We start from the raw sequence: 15101 nt of genomic DNA on the forward strand, positions 1-15101 counted from the left end.
TTCTGGCTGCTCTCATAACTCCACACCCAGAAGATGAACCTAGCTAGTGGTCAGGAACAATCTTTGGTCCTGGCGGGCTCATAAGGTAAGTGATGGAGCCACCTGGCCAGAAGAAGGAGAAAGGCAGAATGTCTCCATGTTCCCTACTATCTCCTGGGTTACAGTGGCCTCTCATCGCAGGTGCCTGAAAGCTAGAGGAGGGGGAGGCAGCAAGCAGCCCCTGCCATTCTCCTGACTGGGTGAGCAGAGGGGAGGGAGCAGTTGATCAGCCCCACCCTTCTGTGCCTCCTTCAGGGCAGGAGGACCTGTTCAGCTGCTGTCAGAGGAAGAACTTCCAGGGAGCCCCATGCTCCTTCTTTGCCATCCACATCACAGCCGCTCTGGTCCTGTTCATGACAGACGGGATGATGGTGAGCCTTCCTCCGAAGGCATGCTCTACTGAGAGGCCTCTACTCTGATACCCAAGCCTGGACTGGCAAGAAGAGAGAGGCACATGGAGGTCGGCAGGACTTCCCCTTCAGTGCAATGAACCGGTGTCCTGCCCGTCTCCCACAGTGCCCACAGCCCATCCAAATCAGGACTTTGTTCTGCTCTCACCAATTGCCTTCATTGTGTGAATTCCAGAAAGGGGTCTGCCTGTCTGGTGTTTTGTGTGTTTCATTTCCAGTTCTGTGTGGCCTGAGTTTTTTTTTTTCAGTTTTAGTTGCTTTGCTCTGTTCTGACCAAGATCAAATGTAGCCTCGGCTGGCTTTGAACTCTTTATCCTTCTCCCAAATGCACCATACCCAGCTGTGACCCACATTTTTGAAAGCTCACAGCCCTGTTGCCATGTGAGAGGCCACCCTATATGAACTCTGGTGCACTCGGCTTCTTGACATGCTCTACAAATGGGGCTTCCCAAGCTAATCTCATAAACAAGCCACACTCCAGCCCAGCTGTCCATTCAATGGGTGACCTCTTTTACCCTATTTAGTGCCCTTTCTAGAAGTCTTCTAAGTTAGGGAAGTCTTGAATGACTGAGTGATTGACTACTGTAGGAGAGACACTCCTAAGAGAAGGCCCCAGCCCACAGCAGACCTGATCTGACATGTACCACTCTAGGGCGAATGTGGACCCATCTCCCCACTTTCCTTCATTTGTAAAGTAAGAGATTAAGCTCTTTTCCTTCTAGCCATGTCTGTCTGCCCAAGCCCTGTGGTGATGCCCCATGGGGACCTAGTGACATCTCAGGTGCCACTATGGTACCTATTCTGTCCTCAGCTTGGGTGTGAATGTACCATGTGATCTTAGCTCCCAGAGCATCTTGGGCTGAGCCACTAGGGACAGGACAAATCGGGCTTCGCTGCCCTCCTCAGCCTGTCCCAGCTGAAGCATTGGCATGCTGAGTGAGGCTTGCTCTCTCCATTCTCCACAGGGTGCTTATTCTGCCTTTGTGTACAGCTATGCTGTGGAGAAGCCATTGTCTGTTGGACACAAGATGGCTGGTTACCTCCCCAGCCTCTTCTGGGGCTTCATCACCCTGGGCCGGCTCATCTCCATCCCTGTCTCCTCAAGAATGAGGCCAGCCACCATGGTGTTCATCAATGTGGTAAGTGGCCAAGTGGCCTCCTTTCTCTTCTTAAAAACACAGAATTTGTTTATTCCTGGTGTTACCACTGCCCAAGACTATTCAGTACTGTATTCTGCCAGAATAGTAAGGAAGTGGAAACAGAGGAGGAGGGATGCTGACAAGCAGGATAGAGATAAGGAAGAGGGGCCTGCAGTTTAGCCTTGGGAAAGTCCCTTCCCCTGTTTGGGCCTCTGATTTTGTAACCTTGAAAGCATCAATGGAAGAGACAATGGGTGATTACTATGGAGTGGAAGGAAGACCCTCACTGACATCTGCCTGAGGGATATAGGTTTCAGCCTTGGTCCTCATGCACATCTCACCCTGCTATTTGGAGCCCTCTTGGGAGTAGAGCCGGGAGTCGATGCTTCTGGCCTAACTTGGGATTTGCCTTTGGCAACTCTCTCCAGGAGAGTCTTAGATGGCCAGACTAGCATGTAGCCAGGCAAAGGAACAGGGTCTGGGCCAAGCAATAGATAAAGAAAGATTCATGTCCTGATGTATGTCCATGTCACCATCTATGACAAAGGACTCCAGACTACAGAACCTGTAGGGTACATCTAGGTCAGTCTTCCACTGAGGTGTAGATCGCTTCTGTGACATCCCCACCAGTCTCTGTTTAAATACCTCCAGGGGTTGGCAACTCACTACTTTTCTAGGAAATCCACTGTAAGAAAGCACTTCCCAAGCGGGAAAGATGGCTCAGTGGTTACAAGTACTAGCTGCTCTTCCAGAGGACCCAGGTTCGATTCTAGTACCCATATGGCGGCTCACAGCTGTCTGTAAACCCAGTTCCAGGGGATCTGACACCCTCTTCTGTTCTCCTCAGGCATCCACACATTTGGCGCATAGACATATATGCAGGCAAAACAACCTTACACATGACATTAAAAAAAAAAAAAAAAAAAAAAAAAAACTTAGAAAGAAAGACTTCCCAGGTAGGTGTGGTGGTGCACCCTACAGTCCCAGCACTTGGGAGTGGAGACAGAAGGACTGAGTTCAAGGTCAGCCTGGGCTACACAGAGAGAACTTGTCTATGAATAAATAAGCAGTAAACACTGCTTCTGGCTGTAGTCAGGAAGATGTTTGCTTTTGCAGAATAGTTGAGAGAGGGAGGGGTTTGGGTGAGGGCAGGACTAGGCAGAAAGGCTCCCCGATGTTTCATGGGGCAGAGTGAACAGGACTTTTCTGAGTGGGGAGGAAGGGGACAGGATTCAAGGAGGGTGCTAGAGTGACCACATGTACGGCTGGGGCCCTTCCATCACTACAGTGGCATGCTAAAGTAACTATAAAGAGAAAAGTTAGCTCTTGCTTTGGGGTGTTCTAGTCTATGACCTCGTCTGTGGGATGCTGGATAGCACAGGCTGGAGTAGGGCTTGGCATATTGTTCATGTCATGAGCTGGGGAAAGGGGCAGAAGGGAAGGAATAGGAGAGCCACAGTCCCCTTCAATAACATGTGACCTAGGGATTTCCCATAGGACCAGGGTCCTACCACCTATAGGTTCAAGCTACAAAAATACCCTAAAGACCCAGCCTTTACCTATTGGTTCATTTCCTATGCATAAAGTCATGAAATCCTGAGCCTAAGACTCTGAGCTAGTCTTTAACCAGTACACAGCAGCAGCTGGCCACCCTGGAGTTTCCCCCAGCCCACCAGTCCTCTCCTTTCTCCTAATCATCAAGTTGATGTGCTCAGCCCCAAGGGCTCCACCACCTTGACACACACAGCTCCTCACAGTTAAGTATAAGCACACAAAAAGGCTCTTGACACTAGACAAAGTGTTCACAGCTTCATGAGTTCCCAGTGTTGGGTCACCAGGGGTCAGGATGGTTTCCAGCACCTCTTGTTAAGCACCTTAAATGTCCAGCAGATTCCAGCATCAATGCCTGCTTTGTTCCTGAGTTACAGGTGATGAGGAGCCTTGGGTGGTTGGAGATGGGGGCTAAGGATGTGCTATACTGCTGAGCTATACCAGCCCCTGGAGCCAACTAACTCCTAAACAAAACTCATAGACAGCAGAGAAAAAAATAGGCTGTTCAATTAGTTGCAGGGCAGAGAAAGACAGGTAGAGGAAACCATGTTCAGTCGGAGTCACACTGCCAGTGTCCGGGGGATGGCTATGTCCGTGGAGCTGTTTCATATGCGTGTCTAGACTTCTGGACCAACATCATGGTTGTAAGGATCGTAAGTGCCCCTAGCATGGAGACATTTGAATCTATGACTGCGGCAAATGGGATGTGGACGGAGATCCCACAATAGAATCCTGGCCATGCTCAGGAACTGAGCAGAGAGAAAGAAAGAATAAACAGAGCTGTGGGGTCATCTGTGCTAAAGAAATTGCTATATTTGGAACCATAGATTTATCTGTGACTTCTGCACTTTTAACTTGATTTAGCGGTGGTGGTGGTGGTGGTGGTGGTGGTGGTGGTGGTGGTGGTGGTGGTGGTGTGTGTGTGTATGTGTGTGTGTGTGTGTGTGTGTGTGTGTGTGTGTGTGATGTCAGGGTTGTACCTGGATCATGGTATGTTTGTGGAGGTCATAAGACATCTCTGAAGAGTTGTTTTTCTCTTTCCACCTTAATGAGGGTTCCAGGGGGCTGTGTATGAGTTGTGTATGTCTGACGCCCACAAAGGCCATAAGAGGGCATCAGATTCCCTGGAACTGGAGTTATAGATGACTGTGAGTCATTGTAGAGGTGCTGGGAATCAAACCCAGGTCCTTGGAAAGAGCAGCAGTGCTCTTTAACTGTTGAGTCGTCCCTCCAGCTCCTCCATTTCAGGTTTTGTTTGGTTTTGTTTAAGACAAGGTCTTACTGTGTAGCTCAGGCTGCTTCTAACTCATAATCCTCCTGCCTCAGACTCCTAAAACCCTGGATTACAGGTGTGCACCATCATAGCCATGGCTTTTGTATTTTTACCACATGAAAGAAAGCCTCCTCTGAGTTGCTTCTCCATGGAGAAGGGACATGCTCGTTTTCAGCCACTGTTTCTTGTTGACTTCTTGTTGGCAGGAAGGGTGAACACGTCACTTTTGAGGGAACTTGAGGTAGTGCTAATGGGGTGTATTTATGTGCTGAGGTCACTAGCCTCCTCCTTCCAAGGGGGAGCAAGATCTCCCAAGGTCTGCTGTGATTCTCCAAAGGTCCTTCATCTTCGAATGGAGGAGTGGGTTCAGGACTAGCTGTGGTTTTTTTTTTGTTGTTGTTTTTTGGGTTTTTTTTTTTTGCATGACTTTTAGGTCTGTGTATTTATTTTCCTAGAAACAGATATGCAAACACTTCCTAGGATACCATTTATTTTGTAGTGCTGAGGATCAAACCCAGGGCCTTGGGCACCCAGGCTAAGTGCTCTAACATGCAAAGCCCAAACCCAGGAACATTTTCCCATCAAAGCTAGGACTTGGTAAAGCATATGAAGTTTCTTTTGAGCACAGAGCTGGGGGTATAGGTCAATGGTGGAATACTTGTGAAGTGTGCACCAAGTCCTGGGTTTGTCCTCCGGCATTTGGGGTGGGGAAACCACTCAGAAATACTAGAGTAAGAGAACATTTGCTGGAAGCTCAACACTTCAAGCCTTGTATCATTTCACCACCAGCCTTGGAATCCCCTTGCTAACTCCTGGTATAAAGATGAAGACTATAGAGTTCAGGGCTCCATATCTGGGAGGCACTCAACGTGGACCTGCACCTGGGCCTTCAGACTCCTGGCTTTGTGCTGCTCAGCTTTCTTCCCAGATAGGCTTTGCATAGAAATCACTCAACACTTATATAAAAAAAATTTTAAAGAACATAGAAACTGGGTTATTTTAGCAAAACTCTGCCTCTGGAACAGAGACTTGGCTGAGCCACAAGGATGTCTGAGCAAGCAATTTGTTAGTTCCAGCCATGAGATTTAAGTGAAATCTAGGAGGCACCAAGATGGCTGCCATAATTATTGATCCTCCTGGGTGCTTGTGTTAGATTCCCAGAGGGTGGGGACTGAATATCCACCACCCATCCTGCTGACTCATGACTTCCTCACTCTGGACCCTGGAACTCAGGTGCCAGAGTCAAAGACTGACACTTCATAGAAGAGGGGGGTGATAGCCCACCTCCAGCAGCAGGAGGGGGAAAGTTGATGACCTGGTTTCAGAGAAGACCCTGGGATCCAGCGATGCTTATTCCCCTTGATCACTTCTAGCTCGGGGTGGAAGGGCATGGTTGCAGGGATTGCAGTTGGGCTCACCTCACTGTGCGGTATTCCCTGGATCCCCTGGAATGTTGCAGGTATCAGTGAGACCACAGGGTGGCGCATGGGCCACACCATTCTCCAGAGGTCAGCAAGGCTGCTCCTGCCTGAGCGATCTTGCCCTTTCTCCAAGATGCCCAGTCTTGTGCCCTCTCTAATTGCATCTGCCTCTTCTGTGACAGGTGGGAGTGGTGGTGACATTCCTGTTGCTGCTTATTTTCTCCTACAATGTCATCTTCCTGTTTGTGGGGACCGCAAGCCTGGGGCTGTTCCTGAGCAGCACCTTCCCCAGTATGCTGGCCTACACTGAAGACATCCTCCAGTACAAAGGTAAGTGGCAGAGGGACACAGAAGCACGCTCTCTGCCACTGGTAGCCACCTCCTCTCCTGCTCCCAGCTTGCTGTGGTATTCTAGGCCTGGACTTTCTTTCACCAGGAAAATCAAAACACCCCCTTCCATGTGAGAGCAGGCATGTTTGGTCATGGGAGTCCTGTCCATGGCTTTCTGTGTATCCTGTATGTGTCCTTGCAGGCCACAGTTTCCTTCTGCTTGGTCATAATGGCATGGTACTGTTTATGAATCTACACCTGACTTGTTGGCTGTCATAGCATCCTGTATGTGTTTAACTTAGAAGAAAAAAAATTTAATGTGATTGGATGAGTCAAAGAATCACCTGTGTTTGAGTTTCTGGCTTCTGGATCCTCTAAGTAGAGTCCAACACATGGCTGAGACACATCTCAAATCAGGGAAAATTCTTTTGAACTGTGATTTAGAAGCAGCCCCAGTCTTGATGGGACTGAGAGCAGAAACGGCCTGAGCCAGTGTCAGCAGCCATCCTGGGAACAGGCCAGTGTGATACTAAAGACTTCACAAAGAACAGGGGACATGCCCAGGAGAAACAGTCCATTTCCCCAGCTCATCCCAGCAGCAGGGGAGGCAACTCCCTGGGGGACCAAAGTACTCAGACTCTAAACTCAAGAGAGTCAATTAAGTGATGAAACGATGTCCTCATGTCAGTTTTAAGAGATGAGCCGATGTTCCAGCACAGCAATAACAAGTTCGGATGAGTGACCACGCAGCTCCATCTTCCTGTCACTCCCCATGGTCCAGGCTCAAATTCAGCCCTTTTCCTCATTTACTTGCTTGGCATATTTAACAGTGCTGCCTGCGGTCTGCCGTCACCTCCTCTGCCTCCGCAGGTCTGGACTTGTCTCGTTGTCCTTCCGTCTTGCCTACCTCGCACCCACTGGCTCAGCACCGGGATCCCCTGGAGTTCTATACTACAACCAGGCTCCTCTGAGTGGGATGTCACAGAATGGAGAGGTGGCCTGTTCTGATGGCATCTAGGTGTCACAAGGCCACTCTCTGTGCTGCTGCAGAGGGTCTTCTGTGTGACAGGCCTGCAGTCTAGCCACACTAACTCTTGAGAGTTCCTTGATGACACAGCAATTACTCTGAGCCACCATGCTTTGGCCATAACCACTCTTGGTGTGGACCTGCCTCCATCAACACCCCCACTCCCACCCTGTGCCCTTCCAGGAAGTATCTCTGACCTCCATGGAAAGGAGTGCCCCTCCCTTTTGTGGTCCACTGACTCAGGCCTGTCCCTGCTATGTGACCCATCTCACAGCTTCTATACCTATGCTGTGTCCTCTCCAACACAGTTCCAGAAAGGGACAAGAGAGAGTGTAGGCTTTGAGGACATTGCAGACACAAGCATCAGTCCCGCCTCTATATTTGCAGGCCTGTGACCTCAAATGACCTCATTTCTTTTCATCTCCCTGAGCCTCGGTTTTCTTGTCGGTCATATGGTGGCTCACACCTGTAAGCCTAACACTCGGGAAGCAGAAGCAGGCAGATCTCCATAAGTGCTAGGCCAGCCAGGGCTACATAGTGAGACCCCATCTCAAAAAAAGGAGGAAGAGGAGGGAGGAAGAGGCAGCGGCCCAGCAGCCTGCCTCTGCTGGGTAGGGTTGTACCTCAATGGCAAGGCACTTGCCTTGCATGTGGAAGGCTCTGGGTTTGCTCCCCAGCACCACAAAAACAACCCAAAGACAAATGCTGATCCCACAGGAATGCTCTCTGCATGGGAAGAAATGTAAAGCTCTTGATTGGTTGGCATTGCTGGCAGCTCACAGGGCTCCCTACCTGCACGTTTGTGACACTATTGCTGATATGCACAAGGGTCTCATGCTGTTTCAGAAGAAGGCACAGAGCAGCTGGGAGCCCTTGGAATTCAGAGACGGGGGTGAGCAGTGTTCAGTTTAGAAATCTGATGGGGTGTCAGCTGCCCTCACGGAGAAAAGGGTGGGGAAGGGAAACCAAGATGTGAAGGAAGGACGTGTGAGCACACGCAGGACAGGGATTGGCTTGAGGGAGACAGGGCTGGAAGGCGGTAGAGCCGTCAGGAGATGTGCCAACATTGGCCACAGTGCTGCTGATAGGCTCTGATGTGTCAGGGACCCAGGCACCCTTCTGGGGTAGTGTCTGTTGGGGAGGGAAGGGCATCAGCTAGTAGGGTCAATTGTGCTGGGAACAGGGGCAGTCAGGGCTAGAGAAGAAGCTGCCATTCTGGGCATCGGGACTGTGGAGGATGTTCGCAAAGGAAATCTAAACTCAGGCACAATCTGTGAACTGGCAGAGGGAGAGAAGTCTTCAGCGGGCCAGTAAAGGACTGCATCTGAGACAGGCAGCAACACAGGTCATGACATCAGGTTATCCTGGCTGAAGGTGGCTTGGGAACCAACGGTGTGAGAAATGGCCTTGCAAACCACATAACGCATTTAGACTTGTCCTGAAGGTGAAAGGACCTGGCTTCAAGTGTCTGTCCTGGGCCAGCCCTCTAGAGAAGCCATACAACTTGTTGAAGGGCACATGACAAGGGGTGTTATAAGTAGCCTTAGACTCTAGGTCTGGCACTAAGGTAAGCTCTGAAGGTCTCAGATCTCTCTGGAAAAGCAGGCGATGGTCAGGTTGAGAAGAGTCCTGAATGCCAGGCTTCACAACTGTGAACAACTGAAGGTTTGAGAACAAGAAAGAGACATGAGCCAGGCGTTGGTGGTGCATGCCTTTAATCCCATCACTTGGGAGGCAGAAGCAGGCGGATCTCTGTGAGTTTGAGACCAACCTGATCTACAAGAGCTAGTTCCAGGACAGGCTCCAAAACTACATAGGGAAACCCTGTCTCAAAAAACCAAGAGAGAAAGAGAGAGAGATGAATAGTAGGAGAGAAACATTCTCAAAGTAGTCACAGCTCAAAGTCCTAGACAGCTTAGGAATGCATAGCAGTCTCTCACATCTTCCAGGCATCCCAGAATGTTCTGGCTTCTGATGGCTCATTGCTGCATCCTCAGCTTTCTCTCACCTAACCTTTCCTTCTCGTTTGGCTAGGCTGTGCAACTACAGTGCTGGTGACTGGGGCAGGAATTGGCGAGATGGTCCTGCAGATGCTGGTTGGTTTGGTAGGTAGAGTCCTCTGGGGATGGGGTTGGGGTCGTGGTGGTTGGAGAACACTCCTCCAAGCAGGTGAGAAGCTTCAGCCAGCCACTTTTGAGTATAAGCTATCATTTCCTGAATCCCTCATGGCCTGCAGGAACCCACCAGGCTGGACCTAGTTGTTTCCGTTTCCAAGCCAGCCAGACTCAAAAGCCAGGCCTCTGAATGTTGGATGTGGAGACCTTAATGACTAAATGCATGAATCCAAAGCAAACACGGCTGTCTGGGCCTGGGGCCAGGGAACCCCATGAGAATGCTGTTGGCCTTCAGAGCACAGATGGTGTGCCCTGCATCTGGTAGTGTCCTCTATGCATCCTGCCCAGGTCCATGTCTCCCAGTCTGTGGCCATGCCAAGCAGGACCCCGCTCATGTCCAGCACCTGCCCTGACCACTCCCTGGCTTTCCTTCAACTCGCCCATGTTATATTTATTTCCCAGGAAATCAAAAATTAACATCAACATTACTTTCCTTGACGACCATACAGAGATGCCAGGCTTTTTACAGCACAGGAGCCTGAGACATAAATAAACCAAGTAGCTTGCCCTAGGTCGGTTGGCTTTTAGTAACAGCCAGTGATGCTGCCGAGCCTAGGTTGTACACCCTTCAAAATCCCCTCAAGCCATTGGAGCCACCTTTCTCTTCCTGTCAACCTGACAAGTGGGTAGAGCTACATTTTGGATGCCCTCCGCATTGAAATGCCATGTCTGGGGGGTTGATTTGGCATGGTTTCTTCTTTTTCCCTTTTTTTTTTTTTTTGATTTTATTTTAGACAGTTTCTCTATGTAGTCCTGGAACTTGCTATATTGATCAGGCTGGCCTCGAACTAACAGAGATCCGCCTGTCTCTGCCTCCCAAGTGCTGGGATTAAAGTCATGAGCCAGCATACTGGACATAATGTGGTTTCTTTGTTAGACCCCCAAAAAATCAAGTATCCGGGGTCCAAGGCCACGTTCTCGGTCACCCCAATCACCAGGTGGATTCAAGAGCTTGCTGCAAACTGCACGAGGCTTTATTGTAATTTAAGGAGCTAACCCCATGTTAGCTCGGGTCTTTCACCCATCCGCCATGGCGGATGGCTGGCAAAAGACGGCTCCTAGGGGCTCCCGAGAGATCTTATAGGATAGCGTAAGGGGAGTGTCTAGGGGTACAGGCTCAGGATTGGTGTGCCTCCAGGCTTGGAGGGCTTGCCCTGTGTTGATTGGTCAACTGGTTGTTATGGCCCATAGGCCCGCCCAGGGTGGTTGCTATGCTCTCTACATCATTGCTGTGCGCTTGTCCGTAAAGCACACCCAGGGTCATAAAGCATAGTGCCACCAGCTAACTTCTGATTGGTTCCTTGTCACGAGGCAGGCATCTGACTTTCTAGTGTCTAGGACAAGGTCATAGAAGCACATGTTCGGCCGTTATGGCTGCCAAAAGGGAAGCTGGTCCCTTCATCTTAAGTTAGTGGTCTATCAAAGTTCTATTTGCTACTTTGGCATGCTCTAAATTTTTATTAAAAAACGTCCAAATGTCACACACAACACACACACACCTGCAAAGTTTTACTTAGGCCTATGGGTATAGAAACATCTCATGTGTTTGGAATTTCAATAATCTCATGGAGTTTTTCAGAAAGTTCTAGACCATGGAAGTGAAGGACTTTTTGGTGGATAGACAGGTCCAACCCTGGCTTTAGAGTAGGACTTACGTCTTCACCAGAGCTGTAACCTTGGGAAGACCTCTCCTACATTCCTGTGTCTCGTAGGATGGCCCCAACTTGACTGAGAAGGGCCCAAGGCAGCCATTTTTCTGGTGCACCATCACGTGGGAATTTAATGGCCACTCTTTACGTTCCTCTCTGGCAGATCTTCCAGGCCCAGGGAAGTTACAGTTTCCTGGTCTGTGGTGTGATCTTTGGCTGCCTGGCTTTTATCTTCTACATCTTGCTCCTGTTTTTCCACAGGATACACCCTGAACTCTCATCAGGTAAGGAGAAAATGTGTTTCTGCGCAGAGGCGGGAAACAGCGGGGGAGGGGAAAGAATGTGATTTCAACAATCAGAAGAGCTGCTCTGTTCCAGGTGAAATGCAAGGAAGTGTTTGTTTTTCTACCACTTTCCTTTCCCGCTTCCTGCTTTCCTTGATTGTCCACACTGGAGTCTGAAGGCAGCAGAGAGTAGAACAGGCTGACTCATGGCTTCTCCATTAGTAGAGGGGCACAGGCTGTGAACCTGTCTTCCTGCAACTCCTTTTACAGGATCCTAGGGCCAAAAGTAGAGAGCATGAGAGGATAGAGCTTGCCTCGATGGCTGGAGCTTGGCCTGGTGGCCTAACTGGCCATTTTCCTGAAGTTTGGGGTTTTGACTCTTGTCCAAATTGCTTCTTCTAAAGAAATCTTTTTGGCCAAATGGCAGGAAAGAGTGTCCTTCGGGACAGAGACACTCCTATGAATAGTTTCCCTCCTGGAGACCCCAGGCCAGGGTAGTAGCAAGGCTATTTTTGTAACTCTGCATATCCCTTGCCCAGTGACTACAGCCATGCATTGGGGTGCTCTCAGCAGAAGGTGTCCAAGCAGAGACAGTGTTCTCTCTGTGAAAACAAAATCACACACACACACACACACACACACACACACCTGAATAACTACTGCCCTCTCTCACTAATTAGCCATGTCCTCTCTAAATACTAACTACAGAGCTGGGCTTGGTGGCTCACACCTTTAATTCCAGCACTCTGGAGGCAGAGACAGATAGATCTGTGGGTTCAAGGCCAGCCTGGTCTACATTGTAAGTTCCAGGTCACATAGGACTACAAAACAAAACAAACAAAAAAATTAACTATAGAGACCCAGCAGGAGAGAGGACATCCCACCCCCAGAACAGCCTCTGAGGGGTAGAGACTATCTAGCCCAGCCTTCTGTATAGAGCTTCACTTAACATATGTAATCAAGATGGCTCAGCAAGGTAAGGGTGCCTGCCACCAGGACTGATACTTTTGAGTTTATTCCTGGGACCCACATGGTAGAAGAACTGACTCCTGTAAGCAGGCCTATGACCTCCACACAAATACTGTGGCGCACGTACCCCCAACACACACATACCCCACTAAATATCCCAATAAAGAGTGTGCTGAAGATGGAGGAGGAGGAGGAGAGGGAGGAGGAGGAAGAGAGGGGGGAGGAAAGGAGGAGGAGGAAGAGGAGAAGGAGGAGGAGGAGGAAAAGGGGAAGGGGAAGGAAAAGAAGAAGAAAAAGAGGAAGAGGAGACGCATGCATGCCATTATGTCGATTACCAAATGACTGACGGTCCCTGCGGGTTTTCCCCAGTCCTAGACACTAGTCTCAGCTAACTGTCTCTATCAGCACTTTCACCAGAACCTGATTTGACTTCCCACCGTGTGTGTGTGTGTGTGTGTGTGTGTGTGTGTGTGTGTGTGTGTGTGTGTGCTAATGAGCCCCAGAACAACTGAGAAACAAAAGGCTTGCTCACTCTCTAAGAGTGAAGGTGCAAGCTGGGGCTGCCCACATCTGCTACCTATGCTGTTTATGTTTTCTTTCGTAGTTCTTATCCAAGACAAACCCCTGGGTGTGGAGAACTCTGAGAGCTACCAGAGGTGAAGACCTCAGCCTCCTGAGCCACAGGGTAACCAACCTGACAGGAGGCCAATGGTCGCAGAGGAGGTTTCTCCTGCCACCTTGCTTATATCTTTTCCTTTCACACTTAGCCAAGAAGTTGAGTCCTGGTCCCTGAGTGTTCCCTGGACAAATCAAGCACCTGCCTGGCACTTTAGTATTTTCTTCTCTGGTTCAGATGTGTAGTCTGTAGTAACCAGATGGGAGGACACAAGAGTGCTCACATCTCTCCATTCATCACCCCATGCATGGGCTAAACCCTGGGTTTGAGATCACTTTTAGTTGAGGTTTGGAAAAAATGCTGAAATCATAAAGCTTAATCACCAATAGATGTAGCTCTATTTAGATATATTTTAAATTAATCAAAACCCTCTGGCATGTTGAAAGGGATTTATGTGTTCTTCCCTTACCCATGGTCCAAAGTCCCTTACATTCCTCTTGAGGAAATCAGGGAGTCCACTTGTGTCCTAAGACAGCAAAGGAAATGCTGAATTGTGTTTTGGGGCCCTAGGTCAGTGGCACACTGGGCTAACTTGGAGCAGCTTTAGAGAAGCTATTAAATTTTCACTTTGAGAGCTAGTCGTGCAGCCATGATTTCAAATTAAATTAATTTATAACTAAACAAAGGTCATACTCAAAACACCACTTTTTAATTTTATATGACTGATGCTCCTGAGGTCTCTGTGTCTGTGGCACAAAGGCGGTGGCATTTCTATGTGACAGAATGCTGCCGGGCCCCTCTCAGCTGCTCGGTGACAGCCCATTGGTAGCCTGAGATCAGCCATGGCAGAGAAATGGCAAAAGCTACACAGCACGGCTGTGCCCCCTACCCCAGAACAGGTGTTTTTACCAGCACCTCACTGCTAATAAGCAATGTTAATTGGTTCAGACAGCACAAGGAGAATACAATAGACATCCTATTTTTTCTTTACTGCATCTGCAAGGTGCAGAAGAAGCAGCACTGAGAATTAAAAAAAAAATAGCTCATTGAAGTTTTGTACCTTTTATAGAGGAAAATTTTATACTGTGTCAAGGTCTTTTTTTTTTTTTTTCATAGAAATCTAGGACTACTGAATAATTCAAGACATGCAGTATACATCGAGCAGTGTCAGTGTGCAGAAAGCAGTGTCTGTCCTGTCAGGAGTCCCCAGTTCTATACAGAACACAGAGGGTTAGCAATGCAGACAATGCAAGCATTCAGGCTCACCCGCCCGGACAAGGCTGAGTGCAAGGTTTCTGGAATCACCGGTATGGCTGTTACAGTGATTTTTAGAAGGAATGAAATAGCCCATTATAGTCATGGGTTTATCTGTGCATTCTCTGTGAGTACACATATGTTCATGTAAAAGTTGAGTGAAATCGTAGTCCCAAGGGCTGTAATTCACACACCAGATGCCAACAGAGCAGAGACTGGGATCAAGTACCAGCCTCACCTTCTAGCAGTGACCCTAACCCTGTCCCTTCCTCACCCCTCCCCGCCCCAGGTATTTCCAGCCTCGCTTGTCTTTACCAGTATGGTGGCATTTCTAAAAGCACCCTACCTCACAGGAATTCTGAGAGAATTATATGTGTATGGAGTATTTGCTACATGCCCAACATGGGAACTGCCTTCTGAATGCTCAAGTTTTAACATTTATTATTTTTAAAGCCTCATAAGCAGTTTAGAAGCCATTCACATTTGGTACAAACTGTAGCTCAAACAAACTCCACTTTGAAACACTGATGGCCTAAGCAAATCCTTTTAACTCTATTTATAAATACTGTCAAAAGCACCTGATGCTAGCCAAATTGAAATGTGTAGTCTAACTGTAGTAACTGACCTGGGCAAAGAGAAAAAGCAGTTGTATTTTTCTTGTAGTTTTTCAAGAAAAAAAATCATTTTTATACAGATTTAGAAAGAATCACTGGTTATATCTACATTGGTAATGATTGATGTATTAATATAGGAAATAAATTAAAACAAATCTAATACTTTCCTAAAATAAAATATTTTAAACTTGTAAGTGTGTTATCCATCATGAAGGACAGTTGACCCTTTTATACAGCTCAAATGATCTAATCCTCCCCAGAGACAGGTCTCTCTTATAGTTTCAGATAGTGCACACACACAGGCACACGGGCACAGACACTCCTCATATCTGTGATATGTACACGACAAGT

General features: G+C 48.4%; 1 protein-coding gene across 1 annotated transcript in view; it reads left to right on the top strand.

The window, feature by feature from the left end:
• The window catches only part of Mfsd4a (major facilitator superfamily domain containing 4A), a 28223-nt gene extending 13354 nt beyond the window's left edge, over positions 1–14869 (top strand). The window contains exons 5-10 of the mRNA XM_027417647.2: positions 295–410; positions 1415–1588; positions 6016–6163; positions 9225–9295; positions 11177–11297; positions 12871–14869. Of these exons, the coding sequence (XP_027273448.1) occupies positions 295–410; positions 1415–1588; positions 6016–6163; positions 9225–9295; positions 11177–11297; positions 12871–12926 (686 nt within the window). The 3' untranslated portion in view covers positions 12927–14869. The remainder of the gene's footprint in view (positions 1–294; positions 411–1414; positions 1589–6015; positions 6164–9224; positions 9296–11176; positions 11298–12870) is intronic.
• The last annotated feature ends 232 nt before the right edge of the window (positions 14870–15101 follow it).

Source organism: Cricetulus griseus, chromosome 5 (genome assembly GCF_003668045.3).
Source record: "Cricetulus griseus strain 17A/GY chromosome 5, alternate assembly CriGri-PICRH-1.0, whole genome shotgun sequence".
In the NCBI taxonomy this organism is placed as follows: Eukaryota; Metazoa; Chordata; class Mammalia; order Rodentia; family Cricetidae; genus Cricetulus; species Cricetulus griseus.